This window comes from Drosophila ananassae, chromosome 2L, assembly GCF_017639315.1.
Source record: "Drosophila ananassae strain 14024-0371.13 chromosome 2L, ASM1763931v2, whole genome shotgun sequence".
NCBI classification, from domain to species: Eukaryota; Metazoa; Arthropoda; class Insecta; order Diptera; family Drosophilidae; genus Drosophila; species Drosophila ananassae.
In genome coordinates, this window is record NC_057927.1 from 371,439 (window position 1) to 388,109 (window position 16,671).

Below are 16,671 nucleotides of genomic sequence, written 5' to 3' on the forward strand. Positions count from 1 at the left end.
TACTCCTGTCACGCCCCCTGTCACCCACCACCCACCACCCACAACCCACCCTGCTAGCCCTTAAGCACACACTCAAGGTAAATGGCAGCCATTCAAAGCCAAATCTTGGGAGCACACAAACATTACGTAGCTATTTTGAGCGGAGCAGTTAAGCTCTTCAATCTACAATTCCCCGGGCGCTGTCTTAAACTCTGCACTGCTTTCAGAGCCCTGCTCCCAGAGCTCCAGCGCCACTGCTGCTGATGTTATATTTATTTATTTTTATTGACAGCATTATATTTTATTTATTATATTGAATTCATGTCATTGTGCTGCCACGACCAGTTCGGGCCAAGTCCTGTATCGGGGCACGGCAGCCAGTTTCTGCGGCAGGAGGGAGCCACTGCCGGTGGCACGTTCTCAGCGTCTGAGATGTGTGTTTGTGCCATTATTGTCAAGTCAGCATATAAAGCAGTGGTCCGAGGGTGAGCCGACTCCGAATACACACACACCTACACTGGGAGAAAGGCTTCCGAGACGGAGAACCCTCAGGGCAGTCAGAGCTTCCCATTTCTTTGACTGTAAGCACTCATATTTCGAACGGAAATCGTTATATAAATCAAAGACAGATTATAAATGCTGCGCAATTTTCGAGCTATTTTTACTTGGTGCGTCGGCGAGGGTTGTTCTGACGTTTCTGGGGTAGTTGAAAAGGTTAAACGGCACAGTGAGGCCTTTGCCGAGTGACAGCTCGACTGGCCAACTGTTGAGTTGACGGCTGGTTGAGGGCTGGAAGCTGTGCTCATTAGCACGGAAGGGAGCAATCGCAGTCGGCCGAATTGAGTGAAAATGTCAGCTAATTACGTTTGCATTCTGGCCATATAGAACTGTCGCTGAGCCGGAAGCGTCGTCAGGCTCATTTCCGTTTGAATGTTTCCTGTCATAATTCTCCCTCGCTCGCAACTCGTAGCTCGCAGCTCGCCCTGGCAGTCCTGGCCCGACATCGATTTTGGCCGTAAGTGCGCCAAGAATAAACCAAAACTTTGGCAAAATTTGCTTTTAAAGCTTTCCCCCAAGGGTTCTTGAGTTGTCGGAGGGAGGGGCACTTGTCATGGCTTATTTCACTTGAACTTTGGGTCAGGAAAGTTGGCCAAAGTTGGCGTGCTCGGGCTTTATTTTTAATTTGCTGCGGCATTTCATTCGCTAAACGTTTCTGCTTTCTGGCATGCCTTTTTGGCCAGCCATTAGGCCGCTCCTTTGTCCACAAAAAATAAGAAAAGAGACTCCACGCAATTAACTAACCGCCTATGATTGATGATCTTTTAAATGGGTGCGCGACAGAGGCCTCCACCACCACCACCACTTCCAATGCCATTATTAAAATTCCCCTCTGGTTCCATCTCGAGTGGACCTCATTTGCCGGCCACGGCGAAGTGGGTCAAAGGTCAGCGGCCACGACTAATTGACACTCCAATTGGGAGCAGCCCGGATTCGATTGCTAATTGTCAAATGAATGCATGCGGACAGTCTGTTTAAATTAATGCATTACTGCCCATGTGGCATCGATTATTTATTGCCGTCCGGCACAGTCCATTTTGTCAGGCCACTCGGCCCTCAACCAGGCATCCGTCAGTCAGTCAGTCAATCAATCAACCGGCTGGCACATAAAATATGCAAAAACTCTTGGCCAGGAACTTGATGAAATGCGAAAAGTTTTCCCAGCACTCGACCAACTAATTTTCATTCCACTTGTTCGGTGTTTGCAAATTTCCTAATTGCCGATTCCGATGAAATCGAATCAAGTTCAAATCAAATGTATTTTGCCATAAATGGCCTTTCGGTTACACAACGATGGGTCTGGGAAGGGAATCCTCCAAATATGGTCCAGAGCCCGGAATGAAAGGAACGTCGCTCCACTGACCCTGGACTCAATGCGCACATTACTCATTGCGACCTACTGATAAGGAAGGCTCTTGAGAAAAATTACGAAAGCATTGCGCATTTCCGTGTTTCCGGCAATGCGCAATATGAAGCGAGTGGAAAACTCAGGTCTAGCTGGATGGCTGAAAGGCCATTATTCCGCCGCGAAATTTGATAACTCTTCTGTCAGAAAATATTTGGCATTTCTCCGTGTCGATCTCGCCGCCCTGCCGGCTGAAATATGAGTCAATTATACTTCCGTACGCATAAATTAATGATTAATTGCAAAATAAATTGACTTGCGTCACTTAATTACGTAGCCGAGTGACACTGGAGAAAGCTGATAGTGAGGTGGAGGTGGGAGTGGGGGGTGAGTCACGCCTCTCGTAAAGCCTGTCAGTCTTTAGCCTGTCAACGCAATCGCAGAATGAACTCGAAAAAATTATAGGCGCATTTGTTGAGAATCAAGGTATTTAGGCGACGTGGTATTTGAATTTTGGCAAAGCGATAGTGCGGTAGAAAATTGGCCAAATAGCTATGACGGCTTAGGGCTAAGGGGTCGGATGGCGGGCTAGTCCCCGGCAGAAGCCATTTGAAAATCTTTTTCTGAGTGTGCACCCGCAGCGACAAACACATGCTCGGCTCTGAGCTCTGAGCAGCAATTTCTGCTGTTGACATTCACAGTCAAACATGCTTAATTAATGCCAGCAACGTTGCCGTCGGCAGGGCCTCCCCCAACCACCCCAGGTCCCGCCCGGAATGGGCGGGAAGCGGGGTCCGGACCCGGAATGTGACAACATTAATGCGAGCATTAACAAAAACTGCTGGCGCTGCCTGCCTGCTGTTACCGAAAATAAAGACTCGCAGGCCCACAATATTGATACACGGCCGAGTCAGAGTCCTTCAACACTTTCTCTCCGACCTTGCCTCTGTCTGGCAAGATTCTCATAGTTAGGCACATTAGAAAACTGGGCCTTTTGTAATCCTGTATGGCAAACTTCTACAGAGCTGGCTAACTGTATTAAAATAGTTCCAACAATAATGATAAGGATGAATAATTTGACCAGCTTTAAGGGCCATCTGGCCCACTGTTTCTGATTGCCCGGCCGGGGAAAAAATCAATAAGAACCCTTGCCGAAATGGCTTGGCACCACTCCAGTTTATCCGATTTCCTCCGCAGAAGGAGGCAGCAGGAGCAATTAACGCCGAATTGATACGCACAAGGCATTGAACCCTCCGGGACGAAGGTCCTGTTTAAGCGTTGGCATTAAGACGTAATTAAAACAACGCCGAATGAGAGGAAAATACCCCTTTTCCAGGCGGTGGCCCGGTGGCACGGAGGAGTGCCATGGAGGAGTGGCTGGAAAGGAGTCAAAAGATTATTTGTATTTAATTTCAAGCACGCTGCCCGGAAGCCGTGGCGGCTGCTGCTACTTCTGCCCAGAGACAATTTCACTCGCTGCTCAGACTCAATTATAATTAAGCATTTAAGTGGAAACTGCGGAGCTGGAGCAATGAAGCGGAGGGGGGCAGCCAAGGCAACAGCGATGACAGGACGACCCCGCCCCCATTTTTATTAGTGGTGGCCAGCACCCTAATTGCTAAGAGTTTCGGCAGAATAAGGAGAGAAACTCGAGCATGGGCAGTATTTAATTATCGTTCATCGCTCATTGCTGGCCATTTCTCGAGGATGTTTCTTCCGAGGGGGAGGCGCTGTGCGTCCTATTCTGCATGGGGAATGTTTGCTTCAGCCACTACCTATTGGGTCATAAAGTCTATTTGGTCAAAGTGAACCAGAGTTTATGTAAAGAAAATCCTTGAATCAGAAACCCTCTGCCAGCCAAGGACACAGTCGAACAGGATGAGGGCGGGATACTATTATTCAAGCCGGTTGCCATGCCAGCGCATTAATTGTTACGTTAACTCGTTTAATTTGCTTGCATAATGCAGCCTGCAACCAGAGCCGAAAAGTATCTCAATTAGTGAGAGCCGGCAGGACTCGCCGGAGGACTCGGCACAGCGCGTCCGTAGCTCATTTGAATTTATTTATCCGGGCCAAATAGGTCAGTTAGTAGGTGTTTATTTTTAACTCTTTTGGCCGTTCGGCCGATCCGAGTGACAGCCCATGGCCGACAGCCGAATGGGAAGTGGCCGAAACGACCTGCCAGAAGTTCAGGGATGTGAAATTTTAATGAACTTTTAAGCGTAATGAAAGTAATTTTCAAATTGGAAGCTCTCACAAAAGGGCAGGCATGCGGCTTAACTTATTTTTGTTTTTTGTGCCCCAGCGCAACTCAATTGCGGCCCAAGTCCAGCTCCGGCTCCTCAACTTTTGTGCGTCCTTCAGACATCCACCCCACCCCGCTCCCACGGCTTCGGCTGCCCGGATGCCACTCGAAATGATTCCGAAATGGCATTGAATGTAGCATTTAATTTGTGCGCCACAAGCGGCGGTGGGTTCCGGTGGCAGATGGTGGGCAAAAGTTGCTGGTTTTCGTAGGTCCTTGTTGGTCCTTCGACCAGGTCCGCTGCCTGCCCATGCCAGCTATTTATAACTGTTTATTTGCCGTGTGCCAGTGCACTGAGGGAAATGCCTATCCGCACTTGAAAGTAACCTTAGATCAGATACAATTAATTCGAAGGATTTCCTCCAGTGCACATGCAGCTCGTCCTGTCTGTCTCTGAAGGGGATTAATTAAACTGACAACTGACGTCTGTGGGCGGTCGTAGCGCTCCTTCGCAGGGCTCCGAGGGTTCGAGTCGCACAGTCCAGAGTCCACAGTCCACAGTCTTTGAAGCCCAGAGTTCGCATAATTAGTTAAATGTGCTTTGCCGCAACAATGGCGGAAGGAGAGGAGGCACCCTTTCGTCCGCTGGGGCCTTGGCGCATTTTTCACTTCAATATATCCCCCCATATCCCATAAAGATCATCCCAAACCTGCCGGAAAAGGCAGAGCCGGAGCTCTAATTGCAGAAATATGTATTAATAATTAGCCCCGCGAAATGCTAAGTAATATTAATTAGCAAAGCAGCAAATCAGCCAAGGAAGCCAGCCCAGCTGTACACATTTATTTTGAACAAGTTGGCCCCAAACACACCCACTCTCACACACACGCCCCTCCCTCCCACTGAGCACCACGTAAGCTCGCGTGCAAAAAATTCCTTCTGCCGCTCATTTGCCAGCAATTAAGTGCGCAGAAAGAGACGGAGACAGTCGTTTCACATGGCGCCGGGGTACAGTGAGCACTGGCTGGGAGAACTAGGCTCCTTCCAAAATGAATGAGGCACAACTCAGTCGAACCATTTAGTTGCTACGACGGGAAAAGCTCCAGTTTCATGAGTCACTTGGCGATCAACCGACATCAAACTTCCCACAGGAGCCACTGTGCTTGTGTGCTCATCCTTGTAATCGGCGCAGCATTCGTTCGGCTGTATTTTAATTAGAAACTTGTACATTTTGCCTAATTTGACAAATTGTTTTAATACAGTGGGGCAACTTTTCGGCCTCACAGCGACGCAAATTAGTTTTTGCTGGCTGGCCGGGTCGGGAACTGGGTCGACTTGCGCCGTAAAATGAAAACCAATCATTTGCGAATGCGGCTTTGGCTGCAGATGCGCTGAAAGTTATGCAACACTTTGGGGCACTGTTCCCCGAGGAGTATCACGCCCGTTTGTAATTTGTAATTTCATTCGACAAGCCGCACGTCCGTCTAGTCATCTGGATGTTGATTTCCGTCCCCGTTCTGCAAAAAAGTAACAAGCGGCGCGTTTGTTTGGTCAGTTAATTGACGTCCGAGCCCGTTGACTAGGCCCACAGGAATTCGTAATAGACCTCCACCCTTTCGGTCCTTGACTGTCAATAAATAGTATGTGCATACTGCGCATTTAAACCCTTCCGTGCTCTCAATAATGGCACTTTTAGCCTCCTCATCCGTCATGAAATGGACTACTTTTGGCCCAGGTAAAGTGAACAAGACACTGCCATCGTCTCCGGATTTATTTGGAATTAGAACTCAATGGAGCGTCGGCTTAGTGCTAAGAAATAATTACAAAACTAAATTTAAAATGCCATGAGTAGCCTAAGAGAGAAGTGGGTCGAGGTGAGATGAGGTAGCTTGCTGACTGGGATCCTCCGCAACAGTCACTTTCTTGTAGAGTCCGTCGAGCTGATCCTTGTTCTGGCACATGGCCCGAGCCCGCTGATAGCGCTCCTCCCAGGCTTCCTGATAGGGAGGAACCAGCTCCTTGAGAGTCACTTCCACCGCCGCCCGAATGTCCTTCTCGGGGCTCTCGTGGTAGAGCAGCAGCAGGTCCATGGCGCGCTTGACGAAGGTCTCCCACACCTCCCTCTCGCCGCCAGAGCCCTCCTCCGACTCGCTCTTGAACTTCGGCTTGAGTTTGCCCACAGCCAGGGCGGCCAGGGAGCGGATTCCCGCCGAGGGGTCGTCCATGCGCTGCATTGTGGAATAGGCGAGGGGCTTCAGGTCCTCCACGGACATGCCGCGGAAGTAGACGACCGCCTTGACGGCGTAGTGTCTGGTAGTGACGTTGCGGTCCTCGAGCAGACTGGGCATGTGCTTCGCCAGGGCGGGCAGCACCTCCACGGCCTCCTCCTCGGCTCCCTGGGCTAGTGCGCAGAGCGTGGCCATGGCTAGGGACCTCATGGCTTCGGCGCTGGACCCGGCCTTCCAGGTCAGGTAGGGCTCCACCACTTCCGAGACGAAGTGGCTTAGCAGCTGAGTGCTCTGCTCCCGCTCTATGTCCACGGTCTGCGACCAGAGCAGTGAAGCGACCGACAGGCTGCTGAAGACCTTTACCTGTGCGCTGTCGCAGCAGTGCTCGAACACCACCTTCACCTTCTCTATGAGGTCCGAGATGTAGGTGGCGCGGATGAGGCATATGTTGATGAGCCCGTCCAGCAACATCACAGGCTCCGCGTTGTCCTCCAGAGTGGCGTCCAGGTTATCCACGTCCTTTAGGGCCAGGTGGAACCATCGCTCGTGAAGCTTGGCCTCCGACACCTGCTCGAGGCCCATGATCTTCCCGATTAGGGTCTGCCCGAACTCCACATCCTCGTTTCTGCCGCCGGTGAGGGAGTGCGAGAGGGCCATGACCTTGATGCAGGCCACGTAGACGCACTCGTAGAGCTCCATCAGCTCCTCCTGACCGGCGTTTATTTTTAGCGACTTCTCCAGCACAGTGTGCAAGAGCTTGAGGATGTATTTCTGGAAGCCAGGCTTCAGGGTGTGCGAATAGTCGACGCTCCGGAGCAGCTGCGCCAGGCGCATGAGCTGCTCGTAGTTGCCGCCCAGCGAGGCGGTGAACATGTGGTAGAAGCAGCGCATGTAGGACTCCCGGGCGTTGCGCTCCAGCCCGTTGAATCCGTGCTCGATCCAGGCGTCGTAGGCCAGCAGCCGGCCCATCAGGTCGGCCGCCTTGGCCGCTTCCGCACTGACCTCCGCCACGGGGTCAATGCAGGCGTGGGCCACATCGCCGTAGATCTCGAAGAACTTCGGGGTCATGGCCGCCTCGGCGTGCAGGACGAACTGGTAGAGGAGCTTCAGCGAGTGCAGCCGCACGTTGTCCTTCCAGTCCCCGGTCTCCCGGGTGATCAGCTGGAGCAACCTCAAGGCGCGCTGCACGAGGCCACGACACCCGATCGTGGGCCGCATCACGTTCTTCGGATAGTTCTCGACGGGCGGGTCGCTTATCTCCTGCTGGCTCAGCTCGGCCTCGTTCTCGAAGAAGTACTGCTTGCCGCACAGCAACCACTTCCCGGAGATGTCCTTGACCACCTCGGGGGAGTCGTCCTTGAGGCAGCACAGGATCATGGGCAGAATGCGCTCGAAGAAGGAGTAGCGGTCGGGCAGCTCCAGGCACATGAGGACCCCCACCTGCCCCACCTCGCGGCGTACCAGGGGCATCGAGTCCATCAGCAGGGGCGAGATCTCACTGAAGAGACGGCGCATGCTCTCGCCGCTGGCGTCGAAGTGGAGGCTGATCCTGCCGATGGCCTCCACCGCCGAGATCCGCGCCTGGGCGTGCTTGTGGTTCAGCATTCCATAGAGGGCGACAGCCAGCGACTCGCAGAACGGACGCAGCTCCTGGGTGTTGGCCACTTTGGCGAGGTCGACCAGCGTGCCGCAGCCCTCGCGCTGCACCAGCGGGTAGTCGTCCTTAATGGACTTGATCAGCACCTTCACCACCTGAGGGTAGCACTCCCGGAAGACTCCCACGTTGCCCATTTGGGCGTACTTTCGCACCATCAAATGCAGCTGCGCTATGTAGAGAAGGCGGATCTCCTCGCTGGGCTCCACCGTCTCCGCCTTTCCCATGCGCTCTGCCAGGGTGGACACCACGTTCAGCAGGTGGAAGTCCATGGGGGGCAGGAGCTGCAGGAAGGCGTCCACCGCTTGCACGGCGTGGTCGCGCACGCTCTCGAAGCGGTCGTCATAGGCTTTTAGCAGGTGCAGGTATAGCTGGTCAAAGACCTCGGCTATGTCCTCGGTGCTCACATTCTTGGGAGCGTTCTGGCAGAGCTCACGCAGTCCGGCAAGCGCTCGGGTCTTCTGCTGGCGATCCGTGCCCTCCAGCTGCTCGCAGATCTTCGGAGCGTCGATCTCAAAACTCATTGTCGAGAGTATGGCTTCTATGATCAGTGACTTCTTGAGGATTAGGGGTTCTTACGGATCCTCCACGACTCCAGGCTAATCAAACCGGACTTAATGTGATATTTAAATTCTCTGATGGAGTAGTTTTCAGTATTAGCTTCCAAAATTATTGGATGTTGAAAGCCTGCTGATTGATCTAATGATGAACCATTTAGAATATATTCTTGTCAGTCCTCTGCATAAGAATCCACTCAAAGATACTCTTTCGGGCTGCTCAGATACATCCCACAGCGCAGATACTTTCTACCGGCTTCCAGGGCTGATGTTCGGGTGTTCGGCTGTGCTTTGAGCTTTTTGACTGAAAATGCGAGAAACGAGAATGGGGAAACACGTTACTCAGACGAAAAACGCGCCGGCTACTCTGACTACGCACTACAGGCAGCGCAGATGTCGGGTTTCAAAGGGATGCTTGTTTATTTCGCCCAAACACGTCTCCTGGGCAACGCGCCGCAAGAAAACTTCCAAGCAATAAGAGGCGATCAGCTGTTTGCGCCGCCAAGTGTTGTGAAAGCACTTGCCGGTGTTGGGAAACGCCGACTTGGCGCGCCAATTCGAATTGGCGCTCCGCCCGCTGTCGGTAGATCGTTCTGTTTGCCAAGCAAATTACCGGGCCGTAAATGAAATTTCTCTGGAATTCGAGGGCAGCTGAGCTCGGCGGGCAATTTGCGGCTTTCCGCCTTTTATGAGTTCGGCTCTGGCGGCGATCCATAAATGTGGCCCGCCTCGCTCGCTTGTTTGCTTATCTTTCGACCCGGCTATCTAATTGCGTTGTCGCTTCTTATCAACATCAGCAGTTAACAGAACGACGATATCTAAGATTGATTGCCGCCGCCCTGGGAGTTAGGGTGATGGGGCTTGGGGCTGATTGACGGACTGACGGACGACGGACTGACGAACTCCTGAGTGAGAGTGTGTTTGACGGGGAAATCACATAGTGTCTATTTTTATCAAAACTTAATTGCATTTGTGGGTCACTGAAATTAGGGGTATAATGGCATTTGGGGTTGGGTCGCTGATAAGCTCAAAATAGCAGCTCCGATATGGTCATAATTAACTGATGTGACTGTTGCTGGGGTGCTAGGGGCATCCGCTTTAATGATTTAATTAGCTATTTACGAAGGGAGCTCGCGGGAAGATCCCATTATGCGAATTCGAATGCGTACTTTCATTCAATATTCTGTGCTGCAACACAATTTGTTTACAATTCAAATCAACTGATATGGGGATTAGCAAGCTACAGGTTAAGTGAGACAATTTATTCAAATAGTTTAGATTGGCAACCAGTGTGGGATAGGACGGACTTTGGGAACCCCGAGGCTGGGGCTGTATACGAGATGCCATGTCCTATCCGACTTTGATCTTTCCATTAGAATTCAATTTATTGGGTTGGTAGTTGTGTTATTTTTTTTTTATTAAATTTTCCTCTCGATACTCTGGTTATGAGACCAAAGATTGGCGTGCCCAGGTCGCCGGCATATTTTATGAGCGGTTCTTTGCTCACCCTACACGAACCGAACCTACTGTCTGAAATCGTTGTTGTCATTTTTATTGAAAGCCAACGCGGTCGCTGTCGCACAACAGATACAGATACAGAGTCAGAGGCAGATACAGATACACTGGCGAACTCTGAAGTTTGGTTGCTCCCATTTGTGTGTGCACAATTCGATTCCATGGCATACCTTTTTGGTGTGCGACGGCAGGCGGCACACGCTCCAAAGCAATTAAGCGCATGAATCAGGTTCGTTCGGTTTTCAGGGCAGGGCGATGTATCTGTGTATCTTCGCCGCCGTGTATCTATGCATTCGTGTGCCCGTGTATCTGTATCTGTATCTGTGAATGCGGCGTGCGTTTTTTATGGGCACACAGATACAGACAGTCGCAGCCACAGCCACGGGCACCGGCACAATAAACTTAATTGATATGAAATGAAGTCATTTGGCAAAATCACTGGGAGAGTAATGGACCGCGTTCATTCAATTTGATTTGATGTCGGCCGAACTGGCCGGCCCGACAACAAAGTTATACCAATATGAATATTTTTTGCGAATATATTTTTGTTTTTTATCGCTCGATGGGGCTTTTCGAAAGCAATTGAGCATATGCACACGTATGCGGTATTTACATACATCTCCATACACTGGTGTACTTTTTTCTGCAAGAGTTTCAATTAAAAGTGGCGTTTTTCGTGTTTGGAAGCTGGCCCCTGGCGCTGGCAAAGTGCGGAAGCCGCTCGACTAGTCTGGCCTGTCTGCTAACGCAGTCTGCAGCAGATAAGGCCAAAAAGCAGAAACCAAACCCCAGCTGGCTCATAATGGTCATAATTATTAATTAGACAACACGACTACATGGCAGCGCCGATTGGGACCCACTTGCGGTCCAATTTGCCCGCTGTGCGAGCACTTAACCGGACTTGCAAAATGCGAAATGCAAAATGCAAATTTGCCAATTGATATTGATTGAATTGCAAACTGCTCTGGTCTGCAGCAGTCGCTAATTAGTTTTATTTTCCAACGGCCCGCTCGACTGTACGCCGATATGCGTCACTTGAGTGATCAGTCCAATCGACTTTTTCTCAAGCCGCCTTGACAGAGTGAGTGTCGGTGTGTGTTGTCTGTTTGTGCCTCGATTTCCCGGAATCGCTGATTAGGATTGCTCCTAATGGCTTGACTTTTGTCGTACAGAAGAATCCAGCACACATCACTCGCCACACACCACAAAAACCAAGCCACACGGGCTGGGATTGAGCGAAACGAGTTGCGCCCCCCGTTCTTTACTCACAGCTATAAAAATTTATAAAAGTTCACCAACGACTGCAAGTGCTTCATAAGTGGCCGGGGCTGGTCCCCTTCTTCCTTTGCATTCCGCCTTAATGAGCGCCGTTTAATTGCGTGACTCACCCGAGGAGGAGGAGCTGCGCCAGCTTTTTGCGGCAATCAGGGGCTGTCATCGGCCTGTTTTTCGGCGGACGGGACTGGTTTGGAGACGAGCTCCGATGTGGAAGAGAGCTTTTCTGCACGATAATAGGGGTCCTTGAGCGAAATGAACGGGTTAGTTGCAAGAGCAAAGAGGCCTCCTCTGACTGATTGGAGACAACCTTGCAGCACTCTATACACACGTAGATGTCAACTACTCGATATCCACTGGATTACTAACCCAGGCCAGTGTTTGTGGATCAGCTCACGAAGAATGCGGTGGCAGGTATCGTCCAATTGCAGGATCGTTAAATGCCATATTGCTTATGCATTCTGTTTCCAGAATGGTCAATTGCATTAGTTCGATTATTTGTTTGCTTTCGCTATTAGCGTGAAAAAATGCAGGCAGCCCGCGCTGTGTGTGTGTGATTGTAATGAGAGCTACAAATGCTTTTTCTGTTTTTGCATATAATTTTCCTATTTACATTTTTGCGTAATCGCCAGCGGACCCATTCAAATGCCAAATGGCCAGGCCGAGTTGAGCCGAGTCCGAGTTCTGTTTGTGCAGTCGCATAGTTGTGCCACTCTATATATACACTCGCTTACCGCGGTACACAGATGGAGTATAGCTGATCCAGACTGACCAGTTCCACGATATTCCATGCCATGGCAATCCATTCATTCATCGCGTCAAGTGTCAGGCGTCTGTCAGTCAATCAGAAAGCAGTTTGAGTAACAATTTAATTAATTTCAGTTCGTAATGCGAGCCTGTTATGCCACAGATATTAGATATCATCGCACTCCACACAAGCACAACGCACATTACACATTACACATTACACTTCCGTGGCTCTGAATGAATCGCCATTTAATTATGCCTAATGCCCGTATGACATGACTCAATTAAAGGCCGTATTCGGACCCGACTACGCCAATTTGCCCGACTTGCCCCTAAAGACAAGGTACGGATGCAGAACCCTGCCGAAAGGGAAAGAGTTTTGTTTCGGCTTTATTAGGTTTGGTTATCTCCGTAATTAACAGGCAGTTCACAATCGCACATCAGCACCATAAATAAACTAATAAGGTGAACAGAATTTCCTACAGGGGTGTAAGAACTCACAAGCCTCCGAAAACTATTTTAGTTCTATCTATATTTATCTGCACCAAAATCTGGAATCGAAATATTTTTTAAATTTTTTGTCAATTTTCTGGGGAATTTTCTTCAGGAATCTATGGGGGCCACGGCTAAGGTTGTATCTTTGCCGATATGGATCCGATTCTAGCGCGGAATACCTTAAATGATTCGTGGATCGATTCTCTATCAATATGCATTAAAATCTAGAATCGAAATATTTTTTAAATTTTTTGTCAATTTTCTGGGGAATCCCTTCAGGAATACTTGGGAGGCACTATGGGGGCCACGGCGAAGGTAGTATCTTTGCCGATATGGATCCGATTCTAGCGCGGAATACCTTAAATGATTCGTGGATCGATTCTCTATCAATATGCATTAAAATCTAGAATCGAAATATTTTTTATATTTTTTGACAATTTTCTTGGGTGTCCCCTTCAGGAATACTTGGAAGGCACTATGGGGGCCACGGCGAAGGTTGTATCTTTGCCGATATGGATCCGATTCTAGCGCGGAATACCTTAAATGATTGGTGGATCGATTCTCTATAAATCTGCATCAAAATCTAGAATCCAAATATTTTTTAAATTTTTTGTCAATTTTCTGGGGTGTCCCCTTCAGGAATCCTTGAAAGGCACTATGGGGGCCACGGCGAAGGTTGTATCTTTTCCGATATGGATCCGATTCCAGCGCGGAATACCTTAAATGATTGGTGGATCGATTCTCTATCAATCTACATCAAAATCTGCAATCGAAATATTTTTTAAATTTTTTGTCTGTTTTCTGCGGTGGCCCATTCAGGAATACTTGGAAGGCACTATGGGGGCCACGGCGAAGGTTGTATCTTTTCCGATATGGATCCGATTCTAGCGCGGAATACCTTAAATGATTCGTGGATCGATTCTCTACCAATCTACATCAAAATCTGGAATCGAAATATTTTTTAGATTTTTTGTCAATTTTCTGGGGTGTCCCCTTTAGGAATACATGGTAAGGACGATGGGGGTCACGGCGAAGGTTGTATCCGAACGCGGAATACCTTAAACGACTCGTGGATCGAATTTTATCTGATTCTGATCGACATAGCATCCGATCATAAAGAACCCATTTGAATTGCAGATGATCCGTTAACGCTAGTACATATGAGTAGAGTCTGAGACTTGTAGAAGGAGGTACATGTGTGGGCTAAAATAAATGAGCAGTCATTCACAATTGTGCTTCTTGGGCACTGCTGTGTGTGCGCGACATCGTTTGTTTACATTTCGAATAGTTGCGGCAATTGTCGGGCAATGTTTTTCGCTGTTTGCGATTACTAAAAGCGGCAATAAATGGCAGAGTGCTGAGGGCAGCCGTACGGTCGGCGACTGATTCAACTGGGGCTTGGGAATGGAAATGGGAATGGAAATGCTCTAGACTGGGACGGGGAAAAGTAAATACGGTTTTTCGTTTTTCAGCTCATTTTACCGTAGTCATCAAAGTGCAGCAACACAAAATCAACAACTTTACAAGAGCGAAACCAGCGACATCATCATGAAATTGGAATTAATTATATGTCAACAACGTGATTGCGGAGAAATTTAACTAATTTGGTATCGGCGATTTGTTTTCAGCCAGAGGGGCTGATAAGATACGCCTTTTGAGTAATTTATCGAGCTCGATAGTCGATCTATAAACCATTACTGTTGAATATTCTATTATTCTTTACGACTTGGCTCAAAATAGAATGTAGGAAAGTCGTTTTATGATATAATTTTAAAGCAATTACGAATAGAATATTCGATGGCTGCAATATTGGGAATACGAGGGGCTAATTGGGGCTAATTTTGGGGGCAAGGGTCGGCAGGCGACTGAGAGCTGACGCACGTAAGTCATCCTGCTGGAAAGTGGCAGGAAGGGAGGAGTCCACGTGTTCGATTAGAATCGGCGGACATGGAATTGATAAATGCAAGGGTGCCTATCTGATCGTGACCCCTTTGCCCCCGCAAACCGGGGAATTCCAGCGAATTTTCCACGTCAGAGGTTTATATTTAAATGTTGTCCGAGTTTAGATTACGAATGCTACAACGTTGCTCACCTGTGAGGGGCCTCTCGGGCGGGTAAAGGTTGAATCCGACAGAGCCAAGGCGACCAGAAATCCAATTAAACGATTTTTACTTTCGTTTGGGCTTCCGCTGCTGCTGGCTTTTATTGTTGGGTGTTATTACGCCTTCCAGGCCGATCTATTTATAGTGGTTCCAGAGGTCGCCTGCGTGGGCCTCGCTCTGTTCCTCGCTCGGTTTAATTTCTTTTCGGTGCTCCTTTGTTTTCACTTTTTGTTATCCTTTCGGGCCCCCTTTTTAGCGCTCGCTGGCTAACGCTTTACATGGCCCGGTGGCTGGCGCTGCTGATTATAATCCTTAATTAGTCTAACGAGTTGCAAATTAATCCACTTTCCCTAATTAAATTGGCCTGCGTCGACAGCGCGTTAAGTACCAGGGAGAAAAAAGACAAGCCACTGCCGTTTAAAAAATAAACACAAAATACGCCATACAAAATAATTGACAAGCGAAAGAAAAGAAACAAAGGCCAGGGGGCGGGTGTGGCAGTGAAATGTAATTAATTCATTAGCCAGCCAATTGACAATTATTGATTATTGTTTTGCCTTTGCGTTTGCGAATTAATTTTAATGTATTTTGGCTTGCTGTTTTCATTTGGGTCCCTGGCTTTTTTCACCATTAGCTGCACCATTTGTTATTGCCCGCACGTCGTTCATTTATTTAATTTTTAATTATTTTGAAATGTGTTCTGGTTCATAATTGGCAGCCCATTGTCTCCTCCAGCGCGGCGCCCTCCGAACAACTGCATATTGCTTTTGTGATTTAATTAAATTTATTGAATCCATTTATTTATTGTGAAACAAAGCTTCGTTAAACCGAATGCGACCCTGTTTTGCATAATTGTTCTTCTGCTTGCTTTAGCCCGGCTGCAAAATATTATATTTAATCAACTCAAATGCGCCTAATCATTTTATTATTTTAAGCTCTTCTGCCCGCTTAATTATTTACACCAAGTTTAGGCCAATTATTTTGAGACAAGAGCTTGCGAAATTTAATTGGCGAAATGGGAGTCACTCGCGGAAACACCAAGCCCGTGAGTCACCACAACTGGAATCTGATTTGCTCGGTTTTTCGGGTAATGGATGGGCTGCCTAATTGTTTTGTTTCATTTAATCGCTCTCGTAAGCGCTCGCCCGCTCCGGCAATATTCACTTGAACTTTCGGCACTGAAATGGCAGCTCTAGCGCTTTATGGCCATTATAGAGTAATATATTTGCTTTTACTTATTTATTATTAATGCGAGCGAGCAACGCCAAACGGCTGGCGTAATTAATGGAAAACGAACACAAAGCCGGCCATAAAGTGGACTTCCATTACGATACCAGCGATACGTTAGAGGGGAGAACGCTTTATTTATAACACCTTTGCCAGCTTTTGCTGAATTTAATTGAGTAATTGAGGTATTTTTGTGAAATGAAAATTTCCTTTTTTGCCGCACGGGCTTCATAACTTATTTATGAGAGCCGCTGCGGCGTCTGATTAGTGCGTTTGTGCCAAATCGGCTGAGTTGAAAATTGGCAGCGGTGCGGCTGCGTAACTTGTCGGACAAATTTGTCAATTGCCGGCGCCGGTCGGGGGGTCGGTGACTCGGAGAGGGAGGTGTGTGCGACCCATGTATCTGGCAGATACATTGCCAGCAATTAGCGTCACTGGGCTGCCTGGGCTGGAGTAGCTGCCTGATAATTGTGCTGACCACGTTGCCGTCTTACTAACTCGATTGCCGATTGCTGATTGCCGTTCGCCGATGGCCGTTGCCGTTTGCCGTTTGCCGTCGGTGGGAATCGAACAAACCACGCACAAAACAAACATATTAATGGGCAATGCCAGGCAAAATCATAAAAGAAAAGAGGGCACAAAAAGCGGCAAGGCACTAAAGAATCCCAGACCCGATATAAATACTCTGGTATATGTATGAGATATCGCATAATGGCGCTTGACGTCGCTGCTCTCTTGCCGCGCTA

General features: G+C 48.7%; 2 protein-coding genes across 2 annotated transcripts in view; both read right to left on the bottom strand.

The window, feature by feature from the left end:
* Nucleotides 1-14,825, bottom strand: part of LOC6500271 (homeobox protein B-H2) — a 33,019-nt gene extending 18,194 nt beyond the window's left edge. Inside the window, exon 1 of the mRNA XM_032453326.2 lies at nucleotides 14,689-14,825. The gene's annotated coding sequence lies outside the window, so the exon portion shown is untranslated. The remainder of the gene's footprint in view (nucleotides 1-14,688) is intronic.
* LOC6500270 (dynein axonemal assembly factor 5) lies at nucleotides 5,862-14,824 on the bottom strand. Its single transcript, XM_001952868.4, has 2 exons — nucleotides 14,689-14,824; nucleotides 5,862-8,868 (listed from the first exon to the last, which is right to left on the bottom strand). Exon 2 carries the CDS (start codon nucleotides 8,529-8,531, stop codon nucleotides 5,979-5,981), a length of 2,553 nt encoding a protein of 850 aa, XP_001952903.1. The 5' UTR covers nucleotides 8,532-8,868; nucleotides 14,689-14,824; the 3' UTR covers nucleotides 5,862-5,978.
* Nucleotides 14,826-16,671: the final 1,846 nt, after the last annotated feature.

What these genes read in the sequence shown, in the direction of transcription:
- LOC6500270 (XM_001952868.4), bottom strand. Translation starts at nt 8,531, where the DNA reads ATGAGTTTTGAGATCGACGCTCCGAAGATCTGCGAGCAGCTGGAGGGC.